Source organism: Spinacia oleracea, chromosome 6, assembly GCF_020520425.1.
Source record: "Spinacia oleracea cultivar Varoflay chromosome 6, BTI_SOV_V1, whole genome shotgun sequence".
In the NCBI taxonomy this organism is placed as follows: Eukaryota; Viridiplantae; Streptophyta; class Magnoliopsida; order Caryophyllales; family Amaranthaceae; genus Spinacia; species Spinacia oleracea.
In genome coordinates this window covers 125,713,963-125,739,458 of record NC_079492.1, presented here as the reverse complement: position 1 = coordinate 125,739,458, position 25,496 = coordinate 125,713,963, and the positions used below count along the sequence as shown (strand labels likewise).

The 25,496-nt window shown below is 35.5% G+C and overlaps 1 protein-coding gene across 2 annotated transcripts; it reads right to left on the bottom strand.

Moving 5' to 3' along the window:
* Window positions 1-108: 108 nt before the first annotated feature.
* Window positions 109-24,968, bottom strand: LOC110776310 (serine/threonine-protein kinase 1). 2 transcript variants are annotated; one of them, XM_021980858.2, is made up of 18 exons: window positions 24,066-24,968; window positions 23,624-23,712; window positions 23,422-23,529; window positions 23,186-23,293; window positions 22,827-22,917; window positions 20,409-20,461; window positions 16,602-16,664; window positions 15,888-15,932; window positions 14,942-14,977; window positions 13,517-13,572; window positions 8,895-8,976; window positions 5,859-5,987; window positions 5,447-5,597; window positions 3,737-3,854; window positions 3,026-3,200; window positions 789-986; window positions 581-669; window positions 109-277 (listed from the first exon to the last, which is right to left on the bottom strand). In XM_021980858.2, the coding sequence occupies exons 1-18, from the start codon at window positions 24,880-24,882 to the stop codon at window positions 178-180; spliced, it is 2,508 nt and encodes an 835-aa protein (XP_021836550.1). In that variant the 5' UTR covers window positions 24,883-24,968; the 3' UTR covers window positions 109-177. The 2 variants fall into 2 exon arrangements, with proteins under 2 accessions (XP_021836550.1, XP_021836549.1); XM_021980857.2 differs by having other exon boundaries at window positions 5,447-5,600; window positions 24,066-24,965.
* Between the last annotated feature and the right edge of the window lie 528 nt (window positions 24,969-25,496).

The following is a 25,496-nucleotide window of genomic DNA, read 5'->3' as shown; positions in this document are numbered from 1 at the left end:
TCCATTAGCAGTTCAAGGGCTGAACAACCTCTTGGACTTGCGGGAATTACAGTTTATTTTACTATAGACGCCATAATAAAAACAAAATGATGGGAAAATAGAAGCAGAGACAGAAAACACAACTTTTCTTTTGACAGAAAAACACACAATAAAAGAATCACAGTGTGGTACAAAAGCCTAAAGGCGCAGAATGGTTCTCAGAGTATCACTTAAATTTTGAATAGTCTGTTGTTCTTGCGCTACTTGCAGATCTTGAAGTGGCATCTCTTCATAGCACCTATTTCAAATTAGACAGAATTAGACAACCCAGATGTTGAGACCTTTTAACATTTTATTTCACAGAATAAAATACCTGTTTCTAAAGACAATTTTAGCATACGAAGGTCACAGTCAACAGATTCCAAAGAAAAGTCTGTTAATGCCATATCAAATGATGGGAAACTGATTTTGGCACACCACTTTGTTGATTTTGCCCACTTCTATGTTAGTGAAGCACAATTTCCTGGCTCTCATAGTGGATGTGCCAATTCACTTCCCTGAATGAAGTGAAAACATACAAAAAATAACTACAGTAACTTACATTTTGTGATAAGCCAGAGCTTGAGCCAAATTCATAAGGGTGGGACTAGAGGTAAGTCTCTGATAAACACTTGGAGGAAGGGCCATCGGCTGCTCATGGAAAGATTGGGGCACCAAGGAAAAGAAAACTAGAGTTAATATAACATATTGAACCTACAGGATAATAAATCACATAACACAGCACATAAAACAGACTAAAACATTGAAACCTCATTTTGTCCCCTCCTCTTCTTTGACTGAGCATCTCCAGCAAAAAGTTCTTGCAATGCTTCCGCAGCCACCGTGCCACTATTTTCTTTTTGCTTGCCTCCAAATAAATTATCAGATAAGAGTGCAATTGGTGATATATCAGTTGCCCTCAAAAAAGGAATAGGCACTGTATTTCCGGCTGCATAGATCGACCAAAGCTACAACGATATTGAAATTCAGATAAGCCGACAACGTAGTTTGGTGTATTTGGCAACAGATTAAAAGATAAAAAAGAACTACTTCCTCTGTTTGTTTTTTCTCGCAACGTTGGTAACTTTCAAGCATGCCAATTCACAACTTTGATCATTAATATCTTAAATTTTCTTCAAGCAAAATTATAAAAAGTCAGTATTTTGAAAATACACTTTGAGACAAATATCACGGTCGCACATGACTATGTTTTATCTGACATATAAATCACCGACAATAGTCAAAGTAGAATATGTGAACAGGATAAAACGTCCAAACATTGCCGAATATTAAAAAACATAGGAAGTAACAAGTCAAAAAGTCACATTCTCATAGACCTTTCTTATGTTGAATAACTAATCAAATCCAGTAAATTCATCATATAGAGGCACTCTGTTACCAAATGAGGGGGAAAAAAGCAGCATAGTGACAGTATTGTTTTTCCTATAACTACAAAGATGAAAGAAGAGAAACGAGTCCCTGCTAAAACTGGTCCAATGACTCCTATGAGAAAAAAAAAAAAAAAAATCATTTTGTCAGAAACTTCAATTTTTTATTTTTTTGTTATTCTATAATCTTTCATTCTTTCCAAGGATTCAAGGTGGAAAATTGCTTTTATTCTGGGCCTTTGGCAGTGGAAGGATTGGAATGGAGTGATCTAATTCAAATCAAAGATTATGTCCCCTACTTCGATTTTTAGTAGTTTCATCTTTGATTTTAAAATAACTGAATTTGTGATGCTCTATCTCGCTGGAAGGCTCCGAAACTAGGCCTTCTCAAACTGAACTCTGATGGTGCTTGGAAAGATTTAAGTGAAGCTGGTGTAATCAGGTGAGGACAACGGTGATTGGTACATTGGGTACTCAAGCAAATACAATGTTGTTCTCCTCTAGCTGCTGAACTTTTGTTTTAAGGGAAGGAATGTCCATTGCAAAGGAATTCAAGGTTCCCTATCTAGAGGTGGAAAGAGATGCTAAATCTCTGACGATCATGCTTGATACAGATGGTAGTAATCCTCACCATGAACTCGCTGCAGCCATTAATGATATTGCCTACCTTCTCCAAAGAAGGACTGGATTGTGGTTTTTTAGCATATCCCAAAAGAGCGTAACCTAGTGGCTCATCAACTTGCAAGCTATGCTTTGTCAATGACAGTCGGACAGCAGACTATTTTTCTGTTCCTGATTGTGGGTGGCCTATGCTACGGATTTGGAGTTTATTGCTGCACCTTCCTCTTAACTCTCTTTCAGTGACTTGGTGTTCTGACTTGTTTTTCATCAGTTTTTGTTGGGGTTCAGAGGAGGATTTTGGTGTATTATACACCCCTTTGCTGTGTTATTGATCTTTTTACCCCTTGTTAATATCCATTCATGCACTGCATTTTGGATCATCTAATGTAATGAACTACTAATTATATGTTAATATAAGCTCTTCTTGTTTGCGTTAAAAAAAATATGTTCGTTTTTTTGGTTTGATGAACAATCTCAAGCAACTTTTACTTTTTCCTCCCTCAGATTCTGCAGAACTTTACCGTCCTCATAGATGACTTACTATATTTCCATTAAATTTCTGTTAGCCGGGTCTATTTCTTTAAAAGTTTTGTTTTCTCATTGTAATTTAAGTTAACAGAATGCACCTCTTCTACTATCGGCTTACTAATATGCATAGGATTGTTGAAACAAGTATAATGAACATTCTGCAACTTCACTTTGAACATAAGCCCAGAGAACTAGAGGACAATATCCTGAAGCTAATTACTGGGACACAGATCCAAAAAATCCAAATAATCCGGGGTCAAAGCATGCACTAAAAACCCATAACATGACATTCACAAATTCAGCAGTAGCACAATGAGGATTTTTCAGATCAAATAGAAAAGCACCGAGCACATCGACCAAATTAAGAACCACCTATGCTAGATGAAAGAACAACAAGGACATTGTACAACTGATAAAATGTTATTGTAATGTAATGCATGAATTAAAGAAGAGAGACAAACTAAAAGCACCTTGTCTTGCGCTGAAAAGGTTTTGCGACTAACAGTTTCACTCTTAGATGTTTTGTTTGCCATAAGGTTCCTTACAGGCACGGTTGATGCGATGGTTTCTCGATTGAATCCACTAACAGCAATGAATTCTTTCGCATGCATATTTGTTGCATCATTAGTAAATACTTTATCCCCCCTGAAAAAAAAAATCAACAAGTAGGTACAAAGTTTTGATAAAACAAAGAAAAACCCCAGAAACTTCATTGAGCAAGGGAACACCTAAAGTAAATGTTAACTGCGACAAAAGGTGAATTCTTCATACTTTTTACACTAGCGTACCCAATATAAGATTAATCGAAAAAAATAGGAAACTATTTCTCCTACGGAAGACGGTAATTAATCAACAAACTGAGGAAAAAGGGGGGGGGGGGGGGGATGTTATGGTTCTTCAGAGACGAATTCCAGCATTTGAAGTTTTGAACAATGTTTTAAAACTTTGCTGCTAGCTAGAAACATCAATTTCTCATGAGTCATTTACATTGGTCAAAAAGGTTACAACACATGGGAATAAAGCGCGCATATCAGGTTATTAAATACACGAAAATACAATTTACAAAGATGAATATAGCATAATCTGTTCTTTTTCAAGCCTCGACTTAACCCACAAACACGCATTTTTTTTCCCAACATGGCAGAAGAAAGGTATCAATTTGCTTTGAAAAATGTAAATACCTTAGATCAGTTAATATATCTGCTTTAACACTCAGTGAGGAAACTTCAGGACTCCCATAAAATGATGAAGATGTCTTCTCTTCATTCCCCCCATGGACTACAAAAGTCCCAAAATCACCTGCAGAGAGAGAATCACAAATGGCATTTGCCAAAACATCACTATCCGCAGCTGAAGAGTCAAAGCTTTAAAAGGACCAAATAAACTGTAAGACAGACATCACAGCTAGTTCCATCAAGTCTTGTGTCAACTGGAGCAAAAACAGATTGCTTTTATCATCATAGCCACAAAGTACATACTAGAATAGATATATGGAATGCCGCTAAAAAAGAATCAGGCATGATTCAAGTCCTCTACTTCGTTTTTGGACAAATAGAAGCTTTTTTAAAAATTTGGGAATATCTGTACCTAGGCTATGTTCACCTTATTTCACTTATTCATGTATCTCCTCATCTCTATTCTATAAGTAACTTTCGAGGAGTTAGTTGATTATTTGAAATGTCAAAATTACCTTTATCCTTTTATCTTTAAATTATTTAAATAATGATACAAGCAAAATAGAACAAAAATCACCATATTTGATATGTACAAGAGTATGTCAATTGATTAGGCCTCAAATAAAGGAAAAAATTTAAATAACATTCAAATATAACAAAATTTAATAAGAAACAAAATTTTACATTCACAAAGACAATTTACGCAAGCAACGCGTGCATACTCTACTAGTTTTCACAACAATTATTACATTTTTATATTATACTTCTTCCGTTCCTTAAACATGGCACCATGGTTGACTTTTACGCCTCCAACACATTATTTTGACTTTTAGGCTCTGTTTTGTACAACATATTTTGACTTACTTCAGACAAAATAAGTTCAGATAAGTTTAGTTAAGTCAGGTAATATAAGTTCAGAAAAAATAAGTTTTTTTCAAACACTTTTACACACAAATAAGTTTATTTCAGACAAAATAAAATAAAATAAGTTTTCTTCAACCATTTTTCACACAAATAAGTTTATTTCAGACAAAATAAAATAAAATAAGTTTTCTTCAACCATTTTTCACACAAATAAGTTTATTTCAGACAAAATAAAATAAAATAAGTTTAGATAAGTTCAGACAAAATAAGTCGAATAGAACAGATTCTTAATATCTCAAACTATATACAAGTAAAAATTATAAAAAGTTGATATTAAGAAAATATATATATCGATATGAATCTAACATGATCCCACATAACTTTTCTTACGTGTGAATCACAAAAGATGGTCAAAGTCGTTGTGTGGACAGTGTAAAAATCCAAATGGTGCGATATTTAGGAAACAGAGGAAGTAAATTTTTTTATAATCGGCATTGATGAGAAATTACAGTGAGAAGATTTGAATACCTTGTTTTATGCCTATATTTTTTGTAGTATATAATTTTTAGTCATATTTATTTTACTAGGTGAAGTGTGGTTGCCGGCTTTGCTGACTTTTCTTTGTTTTATGTTTGTTTTTATTGATCTCCCCTGGATTGAACCTGCAACTATCTATTTATTTATGAACTTTTGCTACTAAGTAAAGTTTAGAACCTAGTTTAAAGTTATATTGATGTTATACTTTGGATGGTGATGTTATAATTATGCACAGATGAAAGAAGGCAGATGGGTACTTCGAACGGAAGTATGGAACTAAAAACCAAAGATCAAGCAATAAATGTTACACGGTACCTTCTCCATCCAGTTCCTCATCCTGAAGAGCTTGCTCCTTTGCTGACCCCGCAACCTTGGATATCTCATTTTTATTCGTCAGCGCAACGTTGATAGGCTTTGACGGAACTGTGTCACCAAAGTCGTGATTCACTTTTTGCACCTCCATCTGCTGCTATTTTGCAAGGAGTATGAAAAAAAATAGGGATGAGATAATAATATATTCCTATTTTATATTCCATCTTGTGCCTACCGTCTCTTGATTTTAAACATTATCAACGCACAATAACACATTTTAAGTCATTGGTGGATGGTAGTTTTAAGCAGGAAATATATGTTGCTAAATAAGATAAAACACAAAAAACTACAAAGGATTTTTACACGATCGACGGCAGAAAAAACTATAAGAAACAAAGGACTTTTACTCACATACCCCTGCCAACAAGGTTCCATCAGTAAGACTTTGCGCTTGAAGTACCATGGATTCCCTGATTTGTCTAGACTTCTCAATCTTTGGCAACATTGCAAAAGCTCCTCCTTTGCATCTATCAATGAATTTATGCTGCATTTAATAAATAAAAGCAACAAAAAATATTAGTCACCAAAAAGCTTACCGACTAACCCTATAATCACCTAACAATTCCTTCTAGCCTAACATCTCTTCCCCTGTGCATCTATCAATGAATTTATAAACACTAATTTCCCCTCAAGGATTAATTTCATTCAAATCTCCAATACAGCACATTCGAACCCCAAGAAGAATTGCATGAAAAAAAAATTAAGCAGAATATAGCAAGAAAGAAAGAATCTTGCAAAGTTGATAGAGTGTAAACAGAGAGAAAATTTAGGAAATTTTGTTATAAACCACCTTATATAAACTTTTTTGTGAAAAGAAACCAGTTTCAAAATAAAAAATTGTCAAAGACCACCTTATGCCGGATTCCGACATTTGACCTCATTTTCCGGCATTGACCACCCACGTGTGTCACACGTGACTCACTTCTTTCCTATTTTATTCTTTTTCTCGGCCAACCCAGTCACCCTAAATGATTTTTCCAGGCCATTGATAGAATCAAGATGAGACCCGGAAAGAAGAAGGGCCGGTGGTGGGAATTGGGGAAAGTCGGGCCAATCGAGTGTCTTTATTCAAGCGAGGGTAGAAAAGAAGAACGAAACGAAGTGAGAGGCCGAAGGGACGGGGCTACTACCGGCTGGAAAGGCTTGGCTCAACATTGGATTTTCAGAATTGCAACAATGGCCTCACATACCTGAGAGCCACATCTCCAATTCCCAATGTTACCATGTCATTGGTTACATTTTTGGAAGCAATTGTTTGTTGAATTAACTTGTAATTGGAAGAAGAAGAGTATAACCAGAAGATGGTGATTGTTGAATCTTCGTGCAACGGGTAACGCTAATACGAACTCCTCACAAAAGATTCCGGCAAAAGTTCAACTCCATCGGTCTTTCTAAAACTTGAATTTTCTCTCTCCTAACCCCGCCAAGAGCACAACAAGAACAGAGGGAGAAAATTTTGGATTGAAAAAGTTAATTAAATTTAATTAAATAGAGTTAAACTAAAGAATCAAAGCAGGTTGGTTGAAGTGGAAAAGTGTCACGGGGTTCCTATGTGATCCAATGTGATCCAGGCATGCCCCGAAGATTGAAAGGAAAATTCTACCGCACGGCAATTCGACCGGCTTTGTTATACGGCATAGAATGTTGGGCAGTGAAATATTGTCACGTGCATAAGATGAATGTGGCAGAGGTGTACGTTGGATGTGTGGTCACACAAGAAAGAATCGATTAAGGAATGAGATTATTAGGAAGAAAGTAAGGGTTGCACCGATTGAGTTTAAGATCATGGAAAATCGTTTAAGATGGTTTGGACATGTATGAAGAAGATCAAGTGATGCCCTGGTTAGGAGGCTAGAAGGGTGGCAAAGTGATAGGATTGGAAGGGGTAGGGGAAGTACTAAGAAAACTTGGAGGAAGGTGATTGAGCACAATATGAGCCTCTTAGGATTGAGGAAAATATGGAGTTGGATAGGACAAAGTGGAGGGAGAGAATATACGTTGATGACGTTATTTGACTTATACATCTTCCATTTTGACTCTCTTAGTTTACTTTTTGCGTTTTGCAAACCTTTTTATTTTTGTTTTATTTTTAAAAGCTCACATTTATAAGCTATTTTCAAATAAACTTATTGTATTTATTTTTAATTTTCTTGTTTTAAACCTTACTTATTTTCCCTTATAATAATTTTCTGTAATATATATATATATATATATATATATATATATATATATATATATATATATATATATATATATATATATATATATATATATATATATATATATATATATCTTATTTTACTTTCACTTTCCCGCTCTTCCTTGTTTATTCTTTTAACTTCTCGTTCCTAACTTGTTTGATTGGTCACATTGACGATCTCCTATGTCGATTCATGTTAGCCGACCCTAAATCATTTTGGGACTAAGGCTTTGTTGTTGTTGTAGAGTTAAACTAAATTTTAAATTTGGAAATGAATTGGGAACTTCAATTGAATTAAATAAAAAAGGAGAATTGCATGATGATTTAGAGAGAGCAGGGGAAAGGAGAAGAAGAAGTAGGTCTTTTACTTTTCTCCTTAATTTTGTGGTAGATTGAAAATTAGGTGGAGCAATTATGAGATTTGAAGAAGAAATCCAAGCGTTGCTATGTTGAATTAGGGAAGCAAAAAGAGCAGACGGAGTGAGAACGGAAAATGGAGGGTAAAGGGGGGAAAAAGAAAAAATAGGAGAAGAAGACGATCACGCGTGTTCCACGTGTGTGGTCAACCTGAAAAGTACAGTCAAATGCCGGAATGCCGGAATCTGGCATAAGGTGGTCTTTCACACACAAAAAAATAGAAACAGGTTTCTTCCCAAAAAGAAATTTATACAAGGTGGTTTCTCACAAATTTCAACTTTTAAAATGTGGTTTTTGACAAATTTTCCATAAATAAATCATTGGTAGAGGTAAACTAGATAGAACCCGTGTTTTTACTTAGAAAATTCACCATTTGTTGTTTCACTCTTTTAGCAATAATATCAGATATATATTTAAGGATAATCATGCTGTAAATTTCAATAGAAAAAAAAAAACTAATAGACACCTCTACAGAGTATGCTATCACAGGGAGAGGTAAATAAGCGTAATCATTCTTGAACATTTAGAAAACCAAGTAGTGGACAAATAACTTTATACTTGTATAAAAAATAACATATGGTGCACCTGATTGAAAGTCAAACATAAATAAAGGCTTGAAAGTTGCAGCAAGAAGCTTACACTAGTTGGTTTATAATGGGAAGAAATTCACAGTTATACACAGGCAGAAGAAACGGAAGGAAGCATGAGAAAAGAGGATCAAATAAGATATCATCTGCAATTGATTGCTTTAAGCCAGCACATATTTATAGATACCTTCAGCATTTCAGGTGCAGTCGGACGCAGACGGGGTTCCTTGGTTAGACATTTAGCCACGAAATCATGAAATATTAGAGACCTGTTGCAGCATAGAAAAATTAATGAAAAATATTAAAACGATAGAAGTACCTGATACTCCTCCGCAGACCATTCCTTATTGTCTGCCGACAGACCAAACATAACTATTCTTATATCATATCTGATATGCCAGTGTATATAGTATGCACCCAATATCCAGCCATCAAGTATATAAAACATAACGTTAAAAGATTTGAAAGGTTTTTGATAAAAAAATGCAAAAGAATTTCACATCTCAATCAAAAAGAGTAATGAAATAATGAAAAGATCTTCCAAATAATATACAACGTAATTCGTATTAAATATAACATTTAGGTTACGAGTTGACTTATTTCCTTATATACTGCATTCTCTTCTTTTATATTAGAAAAAATTATTTTAAATAATCCTACATTTGGACGATTTTCCGATAATAATCCAACTTTTGGATTATTTTTTAATAATCTAACCTTTACACCCCATTATCTTTTATTGTACCCAACAGGTCACCTACCACCTACCCACTATAACAGGTTACCTTTACAAGTGTATTAAATATACGACGTAATTCGTATTAAATATAACATTTAGGTTACGAGTTGACTTATTTCCTTACATACTACTACCTCCGTTTCGCAATAAATGCATCATTTCTTTTTTCACGTATCCCAACATGCTTCTTTGAACATTAATATCTCTAATTACGTGTAAGTAAAAATTATAAAAAAATTGATATTTGGAATTCTCACATTGATACGTATTTAACAAGATCTCACTTTACTATATTTGTTTTTACATTATGTGAAAGAATAATTGTCAAAGTTAGTTAATGAATAGTGTCCAAAAGAGAAACGATGCATCTATTGCGGAACGGAGGAAGTACATTCTCTTCTTTTTATATTAGAAAAGATTATTTTAAATAATCCTACATTTGGACGATTTTCCGTTAATAATCCAACCTTTGGATTATTTTTTAATAATCTAACCTTTACACCCCATTATCTTTTATTGTACCCAACAGGTCACCTACCCACTATAACAGGTTACCTTTACAAGTGTCATGCAACCATTCGTTGCTATTTATTTAAATTAATTATAATTTTTCTTTTTTTCTTTTTTCCCTTCTTCCTTCTAGTTTATCCTTCCTCCTACCTCCCACGGTGGCAGACACCCGCTCCTCCACTATTATCTCCTTCCTCCATTGCCCAACTGCCACCCTTACTCAAATATCTTCCTGGTGATTGTAGTGGCACCAAAGTGCATTTTATGAGGTCCTTAAAGTCCCCTGCTTCAGACTTTGGGGATAGGCATAACCACAACTCATTTGCCAAAGTAGGGGTTCAAGCGCCAAAAACAACATCGGCTAGTGCCGTCGATCTCAGTGAGTCAGTGCCTTCATTTCCCTCTTTTCCAAAGTCCAGTCTTCAAATGGATGAGAGTGATTCCCGTATCGAAGAATTAGATTCCACCACCATTATCATCATTGTCAATTTTTCATCGAAATCATAACGTTAAAAACTAATTAGAAGTACAACAACCATTTAATCGGAATTGGACCCATTTTTCGAGTTTCACATACCTCAAATTGTGACTGTTTCCTGCATTTCAACATTCAATGTTCATTAATTAACTTCCCCAAAAAATAAAATTAACCCAGTTTTTGTGAGCAGTAACAAGTAGAGGGGAAATGAAGAAACCTTCGCGAGTCGTAGAATAATGAGGGGAATCCAAGCCAACCAAGATGTCGCCTTCGACGAAGAGGGATTGTTTTGTAACTTTTCAGCCTTTGATACGTTAAATGGTCTTCTTTTACCACCAGTCATTTGAAAACTCGCAAGTTTAGAAATACAAAACCAGAGGTGATCGATTTCTGGGTTCTCCTATCTCTTTCCTCTCTCCCGTGGTTAGTGTTTCTAGGGTAGGGAATGGGTTTTGAAGGCGAGGGTGGTTTTTCTGGTGGGGCTGGTAGGAAGGTCCTATGGAGGTGGAAAAGAGGAGGGGAAAAAACGGGAAAAGAAAAAGTTAGACCTGTTTAGCCGGTTTTCGGTCATTTGGGTTCAACGGAAGTTAATGAGGTATAAAGGTTAGATTATTAAATAATAATCCAAAGGTTGGATTATTAGCAGGAAATCGTCAAAAGGTTGGATTATTTAATGTAATTTTCCCTTTATATTATTAAACCATTGTAATAGGAAAATAATGTAGTAAATATCGTAAGAGGGGTAGCATATAAAAGAATAATCAACTTGTAACTTTGATGTTATAATTTAATACTCCCTCACATTCAATAAAGGGGTGTTCTATTTTTTTTCTACCCGTTTCTACTTTATTCTATTTTGTTATACATGTTTTGCCATCTTACCCCTTTCCCCACAATAATTACGTCTTTCCATCATCACTCTCCTACTTTACTCACTATTACTCATTATTTTACTAGTTCTTTCTTACTTTTTTCACCTTTTTCTTACACACACTCACCTCTCCTAGCAACACGAGTCTCTACAGGATACATCAAAAAAAAAAAAAAAAAACCCGAGGGAGTAAATATTTAGATTCAATAGAAAAGTTGTTTCAATGAGAAAAAAATCCACCGTCATGTGATAGTCTTGCCTCTACCTGGCGTCTCTTGCTTAGTGTAATAATAATATAGATGATAATTTTTGTCCAACATCACCTGTGGGATTGGGATAATTTGTACCTAGAAACCTACAACTAATGGCTAATACTACTCCCTCGGTTTCCTAATGCTCGTAACACTTGTGTTTGTACGTTTCAGGAATGTTTGTGGGTTGCACACGGAAGTGAATAAATCAATGTGCAACTGGGGTTAAAGCTGACATTTTAATTGTTTATGTGATAGAGAAATAATAAAGAACCGGTGCAAATAGAGTAAAAAGGAAAGAAACAATAAAAAGTTAGTGGTCTCATGCCAAAAGATGAAGTGTTTCAAGTTTTCAGAAACGGCCGAATTAGGCAAGTGTTGCTAAGTATTCAAAAACAAAGGGAGTATATGTTTGGTTAAATGTTTGAAAGTTAAACCCACACTTTGACATAAAGAAGAAGAAAAATCCTCCACGTTTTGTCAAAAATATCGATTTTTTCACTCCTTCCCCAGGTTCCATTTCCATTTACCGATCTGATTTCTTCCTCATGGGCTATGGTGCTATCTCTATCTCTATCTCCTCCTCTTCCTCCCCATAAAGAAGATGATCAACACAGAAACTAAAACTGGTAATTCGGCAATTCCCACTAGCCAGAAAAAGAAAACTTAGCCATCTCCAAGCCGACAAAATGTACGAATGGCCAAAATTCAAACTCATCCTCATTCTATGAATCAACGAACACCCGAAACCTTTTTGGGCTGATAGTCATAAATCATAATAGATGAAGAGAGGGTGACATGAAAACGGAAACATTGTGGATTTAGAACTTCTTTACTTGGGTAAAAAACCCATACTGGTACGCAAACATCAAGTATAGGTTTTGTTGATTCTAAACATTAAGTACAGATTTTATATGATTCTAAACCCCTAGTACATCACTTAGTTAATTAATATACAAATATACTAATTTATCAATTGGTACGCAAAATGATAGCAAAGTTTAAATGTTGTTTGATCCATTTCATAACAAGTTGTTTCTCTTCATTGCTACCTTCATGTTGTGAGTCTAGTGAAACCATACACGAAGAGCGCATACATATAGGCGTTCTTCATTCCATATGGTTCCCATTTGTGTTTTTTATAGTAGCTCGCATATGATCAGTAACTCAACCAATCATGTGGAAAAATTATCAACTTCCCATTTTCATGTAATCATCAGTATTTTATAAGAACACCAAGAAAAAAGGGAAGTTTCTAACTGTATTACAATCAGCCTTACATAAAGTAATACTCCCTTTGTCTCTTTTTTGTTCTTTACGTTTGGTATTTTGCACGCGTTTTACCGACTAATTAATGTGCATTGAGATTCCTCTATTTTTTTATTTAAACAAGCCAAATTACGTTTATTTATAATGTTTTCACTTTTATCAAAAATCTGATACGGGAAAATGAGAAAAATTTATTGTCCCAATGGAAATGCGTGAGAGATTAAATGACCCAATGAATTCAATTGGTTAAAATAATAATTGGACACAGATTTTAATAGTATATAAAGCATTTATGTGATAATATAAAAGGAAATGTAAAGAACATTTTGGGACACCCAAAAAGGAAAACGTAAAGAACAAATAGAGACGGGGGGAGTAGTATGCAGTGTAAACTGGAAATAGGAGGCATAGTCATACAAACTAGCTTCTTTGACAACAAAATAAAACAAGTAATAATAACCTTGAAACTACTTTCTTCTAAAGACAAAGCAACATTCTCCATAATTAAGTCTACAACTCTACATGCGTAAACAAGAAAACATACATTTGTTGAGAGATGACGGAAGCAAGAGAGAGGGTAACATAAGGGTGGAGTGATAAATAAAGAACTGTGTAGCATAGAACTGTTATGTGACAAGTCCAGCAATAAAAAAAGGGTTAAATAGAGGGCCACAAAAATCAAATATCATACCATTTTTCTTTATCCTCAAGCATTGGAGCAGGCTCAATAGATATCATGAACAGAACCTATTACATCAAAGAGAAAATTAGACAATAGAAAGTAGTAAATATAAATAGTAAACTAAGGCACTACATTAAAAGATTACTCCTCTGTCCCTAAAAGATTGCCGCATTTGACTTTCACGGTCTCCAAGACACGACTTAAAATGCAAATATCTCTAATTTTAAAAGAATCTAACAAGATCCCACATGACTATATTATTTTCTATAGGGTAATAAGAATTCATGGTCAAAGTTTTCAAAGTTTGACCCTAAAATTGCAATGGGGCAATCTTTTAGGGACAGGGAGTAGATACTAACAACATAACATAAATAGCAAATTTGGAACTACAAGGGTTGGTTATTGGGAGCTTTTGACAGCTGTCAAGCAAAGTGGCTATTATCTCTGTCTCTTTTTAGAAGTGTAGCACTTACTTTCTTGCAAAAGATATGTACTCTTCAAACTACTGAGTTAAATACAAATGGAAGAGCACCATAAATAATTACAACTTTAATCAGCTAAACAATATGGTTCTGGTAACGGCTTCATGTTCGCACCTTCTCCACTCCAACCTTAGTAAGAGTGTGAGACATAGGTTTATGTATTGGTGTAAGTGGTTGGTCAGGTCATGTAAAAGAGATATTTCTATCCTCTATGTTCGAACCCAACCAAGTGATATGATCGGGGACAGATTAAGCAGTGAGCGCGTGTGGAAACAAAGCGGCAGCGGAAAGGAACGCAGTGTTGGGAATCTGAGAGTTTGCGGTTGTGCAATATGTAGGTGATCGATTTCTATTTGTAGGGGAAAAAGTAAAAATCCGTTCCTTCCACCTGGTAAATAGATCTGTAGAAAACCTGGAAAAGAGGGTGAGAGAATGCGGATTTCTTGGTATGGATGCCGATTCTACATGGAAGAAACCTGCAACTGTTTTAGAACAAAGAACAAAACTTCGTAGCATCACATTTTTACTCTAGCGTGAGAATTTTTGTATGACAAAACCATGCACTTCATCTGGGAATCGTTCTCGCAGTGTGCAACCCCCCAAAAAAGAAATTGAACGGTGCTTGATGAAAAATATTTGTCTTTAGCCCCTTGAAATGTTTGGGAGGTTCTTTGGAAACCTTAATACTCATGGATCTTAAACTTCCATTTGCAAATCTCACATTGTTACCAAATTTTAATCAAGTAAAAGTTTATACTCCGTATACACATGCCAGCATAACATATATTTGGGGTTATCGATCAACCAAAATTAACCACTGAAAGTCAGAACTAGAAAACATAATATGCAGCAACACCAAATATTGCAATAAGAAAAAAGAATGCATGGAACATGGATAAAGCTAATGTTCACGAAATAGGAACGTTGAGGAACCATCAGTGATTGCACTAACCCGCATTGGATGCACGTCTGATCTGGGAGGAAGTCCCTGAAACAAAAATAAGTAAATTAGCCTATGTAAATTTGATTATCCATAACCCCTTAAACGTAGGGATGTCATGATTGAACTAAAGGTGTTTCTCGAGCTTACTATAAGTACGCTACTCAACTTGCTTTTCATTAATATGTTGTGCATTTCAAGGATTGCAAGATAGACAAGGAACTTAGCAGAAGGAAAAGCAAGAGTCACAGACGTGAAAATCAAGTGGGGTTGTAACAACAGTTTGCTCTCTTCACTCTATTCTATAAGTCAAATTCCATCTCATTTCTGCTACTTCTTCCTATTCTCTCAGTTTATCACAATCTTTTCTAACTTTTCAGAGTAATTAGTTGTCTGGCTACTCAATAAATTGGGGGCCTGCGACAGTTTTATGATGTAACTGTGTTTATTTCTCCTTCTTGGCTCCATTTACAGTCCATTTAAACATTGTACCGTACTTGTCTTTCCACAAATGCTCATTCTTCTAAGTGAAAGCAGAAAAGGTGTTTCAAAAGTTCTTTGACTGAGATTAAAAAAAAAAATCAAAAAGAAAAAACGAAATCTTAAGTACATGCTTTTAGTGAACTTCAATCCAGAAAATATCACCTCTACCGGTCTAAAATATAAGTATTTCCACTTTTCCAGTCAACTTTTCAAGATCCATATTTAAGTCTACAAGTCCACAATATGTAAGGCCCATAAGATGTCATTTACAGATGATACAATATAATATTCTTTACCAATGCAACTTTAAACAACTCATCTCTTAATACATTTGAAAATGACCAAAATGAAATATTTTGAGTAAGAGTAATTTCTACTTTTCTTTTTCACAGTACATAAACAGAATACTGAAAATAAGACGGTTTCCATCAAGGAAAAAGGAGAGGAGATACAACTGTCAGACAAAGGGAAATACCTCTGCCATCTCTATAGCAGATACTCCAAGAGCCCAGACATCCACCTAAAAGGACAGTAAGTAGAATATGTATGTCAATTTCAACCACTTCTGTGAAATTATTCAAAGGATACAATACAGAACTTGAGGAACTTATATCTCGCCAAGTTGCAGATTTATAGTACTTCTAAACTGCCTTAAAGCTTATCTTTTTCTATTTATCATATCTAAATAATTTACTGCTAGGCCCTTTGCTCACAAATTAGTTGCAATAACAGTTATCACAGAAAAATGACACTTGACAATAGGACTAACAATAAACGTTTAAATAAAACCATAAAAAGAAGTGTAGATAGATACAATGTAAGTCCTGCATGAAATCCGTGCAGTAGTAAAAAAAACCAGAGACGGCAAAGAAATTTTTGGATGAAAACAAAAAAAAGAAAGAAACAAGCAAATTAGACATAAAACTATCTTTTAATTCCACATTAGTCAAGCCAGAAACAATCCTCCAAATTCTTAGAGACCATAGAACAGACACTTAGACTCAGTGGGGAATTAGTCGAACTTCAATTCTGAAAACTGAAAAGTTTAAAGGGGGGAAAATTAAGCCAAGTCTAAAAATATGGAATTCAATGTATAGCTGTAACAATAATGCATTTATAGATTAAAAAAAGTAGCAGTATAAAATTGAAAAAAGGAACAAAATCCGAAGGAAAACATTCAAACAAGTACCTTTCCATCGTATCGACTTTCTTGAATAACTTCCGGAGCCATCCAATGTGGAGTACCAATGAACTGTAAGATAAGTATAAAAAATAAATAAATAAAGGAGACCAGGGTAACAGAAATTCAGACAAATACCATCAGTGGAATTGGACATTTCAAATTCATTTGCTTACCTTTGGGAATAAGCAAGAAATGATAACAAACAAGATACCTAATCTCAAATGAGGAAAAGATACAATACCACGTTTTCATTCCACTACAAAACCATCTTGCTTTTTCTATTCGACAAATAGGGATGATATATCTTACTTTTTACTCAAGATACATAAAACGGAAGAGAATTTCAAAAGAGCACTCTTGCAGTTCCTGTCGCACATAAGGCACGTAGAAATGCAGATCTAAAGACTAAAGAGGCCTACATAAGACTTAATAAAGGGGAAAAGAAGAATGTAGGGCTTAATCAATTCACTAAGATAAAAGTTGAACCAATGTTACATGGAACGGGATTCGATAAACAACAGGGTATGGAAAAGTATACGTGAATCGCCACCTTAGATGGATTGGAAATGATGTGTACGGAGTATGAATAATATTTTTTATATTATACAAGTACTACCTCCGTTCCTGAAAGTTCTTTACGCCATGGAATATGTGTCCAAAGTATAAAAACTTTGACGGTAAATTTTTAACTATTATATACATCAAAACGTTATCATGTAAGATCTTGTTATACTGGTCTCAATTATGTATTTTGAGAATATCAACTTTTTATAATTTTTTCACATAAGGAATTGGATAAAATAGTGGTAAATATTGCATTGGAGTCCGTGCAAATAGTAAATGTAAAGAACTTTAAGGAACGGAGGTTGTATGTATCAAGTACAGTACTTCCCAAAAGAATTTATGAACAGTAATGTGTTATGACAATAAATACTGGGGAAAATGAGGAAAGAAACGAAATGAAGGTTTTCCCCGGATCTTTCCAACTTAGGAAGGTTTGGTTTTATAAAAAGAAATGGATTCATTTAGTGGATTCAGTTAAAAAGTAACTGATTTTACCAGAGCACAGAAGGATAAAAAGCTGTCCTTCCTGTGTGAACTTACCGAGAGAACAAGGATAGCAAAAGAATAAAGATTCATTTTCTTTTAAGAAAGGTGATTCTCATTGAGTGTGTTAGTCATGAGGGGTAGAAAAAAATCTCAAGGTTCAGCTCTTGGGTGCTAAAATTGGAGAATAGCTTCATCTCCATTTTAGTAATTAAAAAAGTTGCCACTTGGCAGGACAGGAGATGAAATTTTCCAGATAAACCAGAACCTAATAGTGGTGGATTCTATTGGGGTTTTGATGAAGGGTAGAGATGGCTTCGTTGGGCAAAACAAGCGAGGGAGCATAAGGTTCGTATCATGGCTACTGCGCTCGAAGGCTGCACGCACAGGCATCCACGACAGCCAGCAGCTAGTTTAGCAGGAACAATCGAAGGAATTTCCCCAGCAGCTGCACCCGCAATAGTACTTCGCTGCACCAGTAGGCTCGGCTTTGAAGCTCGCAGCCAGTCTTTCCTCGCACTCGTTTGATTGACGACGTGGCTTATGCTTGACCGTCAGATTAGCTTGTTGCCCTAACACTATATTTACTGATTGTAAGCCTTGTATTAGGGTTTAGGTGAGTGAAAGAGAGCAAAGATGTAGTCTACTAGTCTCTTGTGAATCTCAGACACTTAAGGTTTAGGTAAGAGAGAGAGAGAGAGAGAGAGAGAGAGAGAGAGAGAGAGAGAGAGAGAGAGTTTGATGGGGAAGCTTTCATGGCTTGTTGAAAGCTTCTAAATTTTCTGTTCATCATCATGTTCTTCACAGTAATTGGTGAGTTTTCTCCCGGCACTCAGGTTCCTACAGTAAATTTCCCTGTCTTCGTTTCATACTTGGTTTGCTTTCTTAATTGTTCTTCATATTGTTAATCGATGCTTAAACACAAACTAGTTGGCACATGGTGTTCGGCTAATTGTCCCCGTCAGATTCCACTCAGGGCTGTAAAAACATCTACCACAGCACCTTTGGTTGGAGTACCCACTACTACCCAGCAACACTTTACTAGAGAATCATCAGTGGCTGACTGATTGGCAAGTGTAGCAGCTTCAAACAAGCATTAGGGAGCACCTGTTCAGGTGTTGACTAAAGAAAACATCTCATGACCACTAAATGCTACATTGTCACAAACGCACTGGAATTTAATTAAAATAAGAACGGAAAGAAGAAAGATCAGAAATCAACATTTTGAAACATATCTACAAGGAGGTAATAAACAACACAGAGCCAAACCGAATATTATTTTAAATTGTTTCTTACCACCTAAAAAAATAGAAGAAAAAAAATTTACTGCCTAAAAAACTGTAACTTGTACTCTACCACCTAATAAAAATTTAAAACTTGTTTTTTACCACCTAAAATTGGAAAAATAGATGAAAATGTTATGTGGTAATATTTCTGACATGTTCTCTTCTTCCACTATTTAATGTATTTAACTCTCTTCTCTTCCTCTGCTTCCTTATCTTCAATGATTCACATAATTTTTCACCACCATTAATTCACAAAATTGACAAAATTCAATAACAGTAAAGAGAGAAGGGTGAAAGAGTTAAGGAAAATTGAATTAGGTAGCCAGTGGTAAAAAAACTGAAACTTGTATTTTTACTATCATCTATTTTTTAGTTTTTTACCACCAGCCACACAAAGTTTCAGCGGTAGAAAACTAAAACTTGTATGTTACCATCATCTATTTTTTCGTTTTTAGGTGGGAAAAAACAAGTTATAATTTTTTTCAGGTGGTAAAATACAAGTTTTAGTTTTTTTAGGTGGTAAAAAACAATTTTTCGATTTTTGTAGGTGGTAAAAAACAATTTATCCATTATTTTATGTTGTTCTGCCTTAATATTCCAGCATCATCATTCAAGCTCTACATCCTAAATATCAGCTTGTACTGCCTTCTCTTCCTCTTCTCTTTTTTAAAAACAGGAACAGGCTGGTTAACTCCTACTGAAGATAGACATGTTTGCTCACAATCTAGATAGAAGCTGAATATTAATAGACGAAAGATAAAGAAATAAGAATAAATATGCCTAGCTGTGGAGCTTGCTACTATTTATTTGGATAGGATAGCAGTAACGGGAGGGGAGGGGAGGGGGGGGGGGGGGGGGGGGGGTTGGCGTGTTGCTTGCTCGTTGCCAAAGGTTAAGGTCTATGTTTCACAAAATATATTCTAAAACATAAATTTGATCTTATTAAAAAGAGACATTGTCCTAATTGAATTCTGAAAAAATGGAATTTTCACCCATAAAAAAACTCTTTTGAATTTGTTGATCAAAATATGTTGTGCAACAATTTTATTAGTTTTATATTTTTTTGGAAATGAATAGATCTAATAAGTTTATTTATAAACTTTTTAGTACGTAAGATATGGATCTTATTCTAAAGTAGTTTCCAAGCTATTTCTACCGGTATGACAATAGTAAATTTGAATTGTCTATCAAAAGTTAGGATCAATTTACTTGAGTTCATTATCTGGGGTGGTTTAACCGAAACCAACATTGTTTTTTTTTCTTAATCTTAAAGCCTTTTTGCTATCATCTTCTATTATTTTCTTAATATAATTCATCTTTCACATGGCATGTTTATGTGGCACTTTCTGCGTTCTTAAAAAGTTCCTCCTTTATGTAGAGGGTTAGATTATATCTCAAGGTGGAACACTGATGATGAATCAACAAGGAACCATTTAAAGACCAAATAATACTCCTGTTACTTGAAAGAATGTAAGCTTGCCGTATTGCGCTTAGACATGGTTCTTGTCAGCTGTGCTGCCACACCAAAATCACCTGCACAAGATAGAGAGAATGTGTTAGCAAATACAGGTACAGTATATTATCATCAACATAAAAAAGGTTATTTCGTTTGATAATAGGGAGCCCAGCCCATGTTCTGAGGTCATGCGTAACAGCATAGCCACAGACATGTTTACATGTGATGGGAACAGAGAATCTAGTGTAAGGCTTAGGAGTCATTAAAGTCTATTTTCTTCTTTGTTAACTATAGCTCCAAACCTTGAGACACTGAAGACCAAACAGAAAAAAGGGCAAAGAGCAAATCGAGAATATTTAGTTCCCTCTTCGGATAAAGCTCTTCGCTAAAAGTAGAAGAAAGGACTTTAAACCTAAACCTTGGCCACTTTGTTTCGCTGATATATTAAACCAGACTGATAAGTTTTAAAGGCTGCGCAATCATTCACATCAAATAAACTTTAAAGTACAATTAAAACCAAAATCCTAGTGCTAAGTTGCAGAGATTAAAGGGCATGCCATATTGCCAGCACTCTCAAAGCACATTATTAAATCCATAAATCTTTTTCAATTGCCTTTATTTATTTAAACCCATGCCGGTAGGCAGCAGGCCTGAAAATGCATAAGCTGGTTTCTACTTTCTAACGAGAAATATCCCCCGCCCTGGCATTTCTGGCAACCTATTTTTTCCAAGAAAATGGTTACAAAATCAGGGGAGAAGGTGAATCAAGATATGGAGAGCTTTGTGATAAAATCCCAGGGAAATTTAGTCAACAACTCAACAAACTATTTCATATGGAAAAGATATGTTGACAAATGGTAATTACATTAGTAAATAAAAGTTGATTAGCTAATTTGGCCAAGCATCTCGTGTTTCCTACCAGACTTCCCTCCTCCCTTACACCCTAGCTTGCTACTGTGAGTCATGTCCCTTCAAGCAGCATAAGATACAAAATCCTAAACCACATTTTTACAAAGTTATGTGTCTAACACTATGACATGCCTGCATGCCATATGAAGAATAGATGTAAAATAGCTAGCAATATGTTTCTGTAAAATTTCTTTAGTTACCAGACTTAACACGGGTCAAAAAAGAAAAGGATTTGGTAAATATAGTGGTTTCATTTCAATGAATACTGCAACTTCCTAAAAATGGCAACCTGATGAAAAAGACCCTGAAGCAAATTTACTAGAGTATCAAGTATATTAGGTTGAAACATTCTAGATTCCGTTCTTGCATAACAGGCTGGTGACTGGTGAAGCATTCCTTTCTAAGTTAACTTCAAAATAGGTTAACATATACAAACTTAAGATGCAATAATTCACTTATCAGGTAAACATGAATTCAAATTACATCCAGCATTCATCAAGGCTATGCGGACAAGGGGGGAGGGACTTCTTCTCAGCAGCAAGTCTAGCTAATTGAAACATATTACCAAAGCATCAAATGCAAACAGCACAATAAAACCCCAAGATTTTAAAACAGTAAGAATGCTGAGAAGTGTGGTGACTATGGTCTTAAAGCAATATTAAGGAAGGGACAAACAGCGGAGAGAAAAGGCACAAAGCGCACAAATTAGATCCCGTAAATATTAGGTGATGCAATCACAGAGTTACCGAGTTTATATTTTCCATCCAAAGAGGAAATTCCCCTAAACTAGCAAAACTGCAAAAACAGCAGCTAGTTCTAACAATTATAATTAAAAAATAATTAAAATAAACTTGTCCAATAGAAGCAATAGTCTTAATAGACTAGCTGAAAAGTGGCAAAAGATAAGCCAAACAAAATCAGTAAAAAATACAAGGTAACTAGTAGATCGTATACAGCTCCAGCATGTTCTAGACCAATCGCCAAATCATTAAGGAGCATGTCAGTCTGGGACTTAATGCAAAGTTGGAAATAATCTCTCTGTTCTTTCAGGGCAACATTGCATACATCCAAACACCCAACCGCCGACCCATCCCAAGGCCAAGAGCTCATTTAGAAGCATTAGGGTAATGTTAATGTTGTATAATCTTAGGAGCTAGTTTTTGAAGGAACAACTAGAAAGACAGAGGGAAGAGACGGGGCGCGAGAAAGATTAGGCATTCAGGTCTACAGACGACAAAGTATGTGAGACAGACATTTAACGTGGCGGACTATAGGGAAAAATCCTACTTTTCACGGTACTGGGAAGGGATTACAGAAAGTAGCTTGGAACCTATGAACCCTACTGCTAAATTCTGGTCAGAGGCAACCCTAATATTAAGGGCATAGGCTCAAAAAAAAAAGTTAAGAACTCTTATCATACGAAATTATAATTTGAGCTTTTAGGAATGAGAAAAGAAACATGAGATCCTAAGTTTTGTCACCTCTAGAACATATATATGGAATTGACAATTAAGTGAAATGAAAGGTATATACCCAACTTCACCTCTCCTTGTTCTGTCAGTAATATATTACCACCCTTAATATCTCGGTGAACCTTGAAGATTGAATGCAAATAAGCTAAACCCTACAACCAATGAGACAATAACCATAGTCAATAAGCAAACAAACTTGTATTCACAAAAGAATATTTGAAAGCCTACAAATAGTAAAGATGCAATTTTCTTTTGCTATGTCTTTAAGTTCCTAAGAAAATATCAAGTTACACAAAGGGATAACGCAGTTCTTGAAAATCATTGAACTTCTTCCTAAAGCCTTCAACTTTGAAATATAGGCCCAAATCTTGCACAGTGGCTTTTCAATTGGAAGCCATACTAATTTTGATGTCATGATACCTTTAATGCCTCCCTACAAATGTAGGCAATTTGAATTTCACATAAAGGGTCTTCAGTAACATTCATCAAATCAGCAACACTTCCGCCCCCACAGTACTCCATCACTATCTGCCATAACACTTCGGTATCAATAATCACAGATAAAAAATTCACATATGCAACTCGAAAAGGCATACATAGATACAGTTCAAAAGTTACTTAATATTTCTAAACTAAACTACACATCAAAAACCTACCCAGAGATACTCTTCTCCTTGGTAGCTACCAAGGTATCGAACGACATTTGGATGACTACACTGCTGTAACATTTCAATCTCACCGCGTATCTCCTCGTAACCCTCCTCCTACACACCAATGACAAAGACAATCTCAAAGAAATTTCCCATGAAACAATAAAAATAAATAAAAATTGAGTCTCGTCAAAACAATGAAACACACCCCTTCACTCAATGATATAACTTTAATCGCAACTAACTCTGAAGTCTTCAAATCTCTAGCTTTATAAACAGCCCCATACGAACCTTTCCCTGCATTAGACAAAGGCATAATGAAAACATCAGAACGGATAAATCGAACAAACATATTGCTACTAATTTCAAATCATTCCAAACACACAAGAACTCAGCCGTTGGCCCCAAAGTACCAATTGACATTACCATTTTCCATATCTTTCAATATAGTGCATAATATATCCAACATAATTTTAACATCTAATTTCCAAACGTCAGAAAATGTCAACAGTAGCTATCATCAATCAAGTTTGATTAACTTACTCAAAAACAATCAATTATCAAAGCAAATTACTTGAAAAATGAAAACATATCCTTTTCTAACGTCAAAATACCAACATCTCTTAAACATGCTCATCAACAATTAATACCTAATTCATGAAGCAACTCATACTTTGTGCAAGGATCTTCCCTAGCAATACAATCAGGAATGGAACTCGAAGACATTTTACTTTGCAACTGCCTCATTTGACCAGTAATATCCTCCGACTGGCCCGAACCAGCACCAGCACTCCTCTTATTCCTCCCGCCAAACCCTAACTCTCCTGCTGCCTTCATACTCGCAACCGCTCTACTCATTGAGGAACCATCATCACCACCACTAGTCTTCCTCACCATGGTTCCAGAAACATCCTCACTCTCTTTCTCCCTCCTCTTTTTCGCCGTCTTTTGCACCACAAAAGTTTGGAACTCTCCTCCTTCCTCATCCTCATCCTCCTCTTCCTCCTCCTCATCATCATCATAATCATCATCTCTCCCCTTTTTCACCACAAAAGTACCAAAATCGCCATTATCATCATCGTCGTCGTCATCATTCAATTCGACTGTCCTAGAACTGAATTTAGGTTTAGACGAAGATGAAAAAACAGGATTACGAGATCTTCTCACAGAATGAGGAGCTTCTGGAGGTGAAGTTGAACGATGATGACGCTGATCAGGCTTGATGATAAAAGTGCCGGAAATATCGTCCGAAGTTTCGGCGTCGAAATCGAAGGATCCGGCGCCGCCGAAGTCCTTAGGAAGGCGCTTGAGGAGAGGAGGGAGAGAGTCGTCGTCGATGTCATCGCCGGAGAGTTGCTCGACGGCATCGGTGTCGTTGTATCCGAAGGTGGAGTATATGCTGTCGGAAGGTTTCGCCGGAACTGTTGGTGTGGGGGGTTTCCGGCCACGGCGAGGGGAGAAATTCATGGTTTACCGGAGAGAGAAGGGGGAAAGAAGAGAGCAGAGAGTGTATCAACTGTTTTTTCTAATGACATTTTTACCCCGTTAGTTTGGTAAACGGATTTTAAGTGGGTTTTTTCATTGGGTTTTGTTATTCCGTTAGTAGGAAGGAGCGATTTCTTTCAATATTGCAGAGATTCAATAATTTCAAAATACGTTACTTTCTAAGTTAATTCCCATCATACCGTCCACGTCAGCAAGGGAGAAAGAAAAATATATTTTTTTTCCGGTTCAGCAATGACCGCCATCTGAGATGGCGGTTTTGTTTTAAAGAAAAAAAAATTGCACTTTATGTAATCTGATAATAACACCATCAAACAAAACAAATATAACCTTCATCAAACAAACGAAAACCGCAACAGGTGATTTTCATTCAATCAATAAGATGCTTCCAATCCCCTTGTGGTTTCCAATCAAACGAAAACCCCTTGTGGTTTTCATTCAATCTTCATCAAACAAACGAAAACCCCTTGTGGTTTTCATTCAATCAAACGAAAACACATCTCCCTTCCAATACTTGTATCAATTTTTCATTCAATTATCAATTAATTACATAAATAAAATTTTAAAATGAATTAGGG

Bases quoted from the DNA above. Each gene is read 5' to 3' on its own strand.
- LOC110776310 (XM_021980857.2), bottom strand. From the start codon at position 24,882: ATGAATTTCTCCCCTCGCCGTGGCCGGAAACCCCCCACACCAACAGTT. The intron at 23,294-23,421 runs GTAGGTTTTTGA...GTGTTATGGCAG, and splicing joins AAGGAGAAGAGTATCTCTGG to ATAGTGATGGAGTACTGTGG. The intron at 3,201-3,736 runs GTATTTACATTT...TTTTTTTTTCAG, and splicing joins GATATATTAACTGATCTAAG to GGGGGATAAAGTATTTACTA.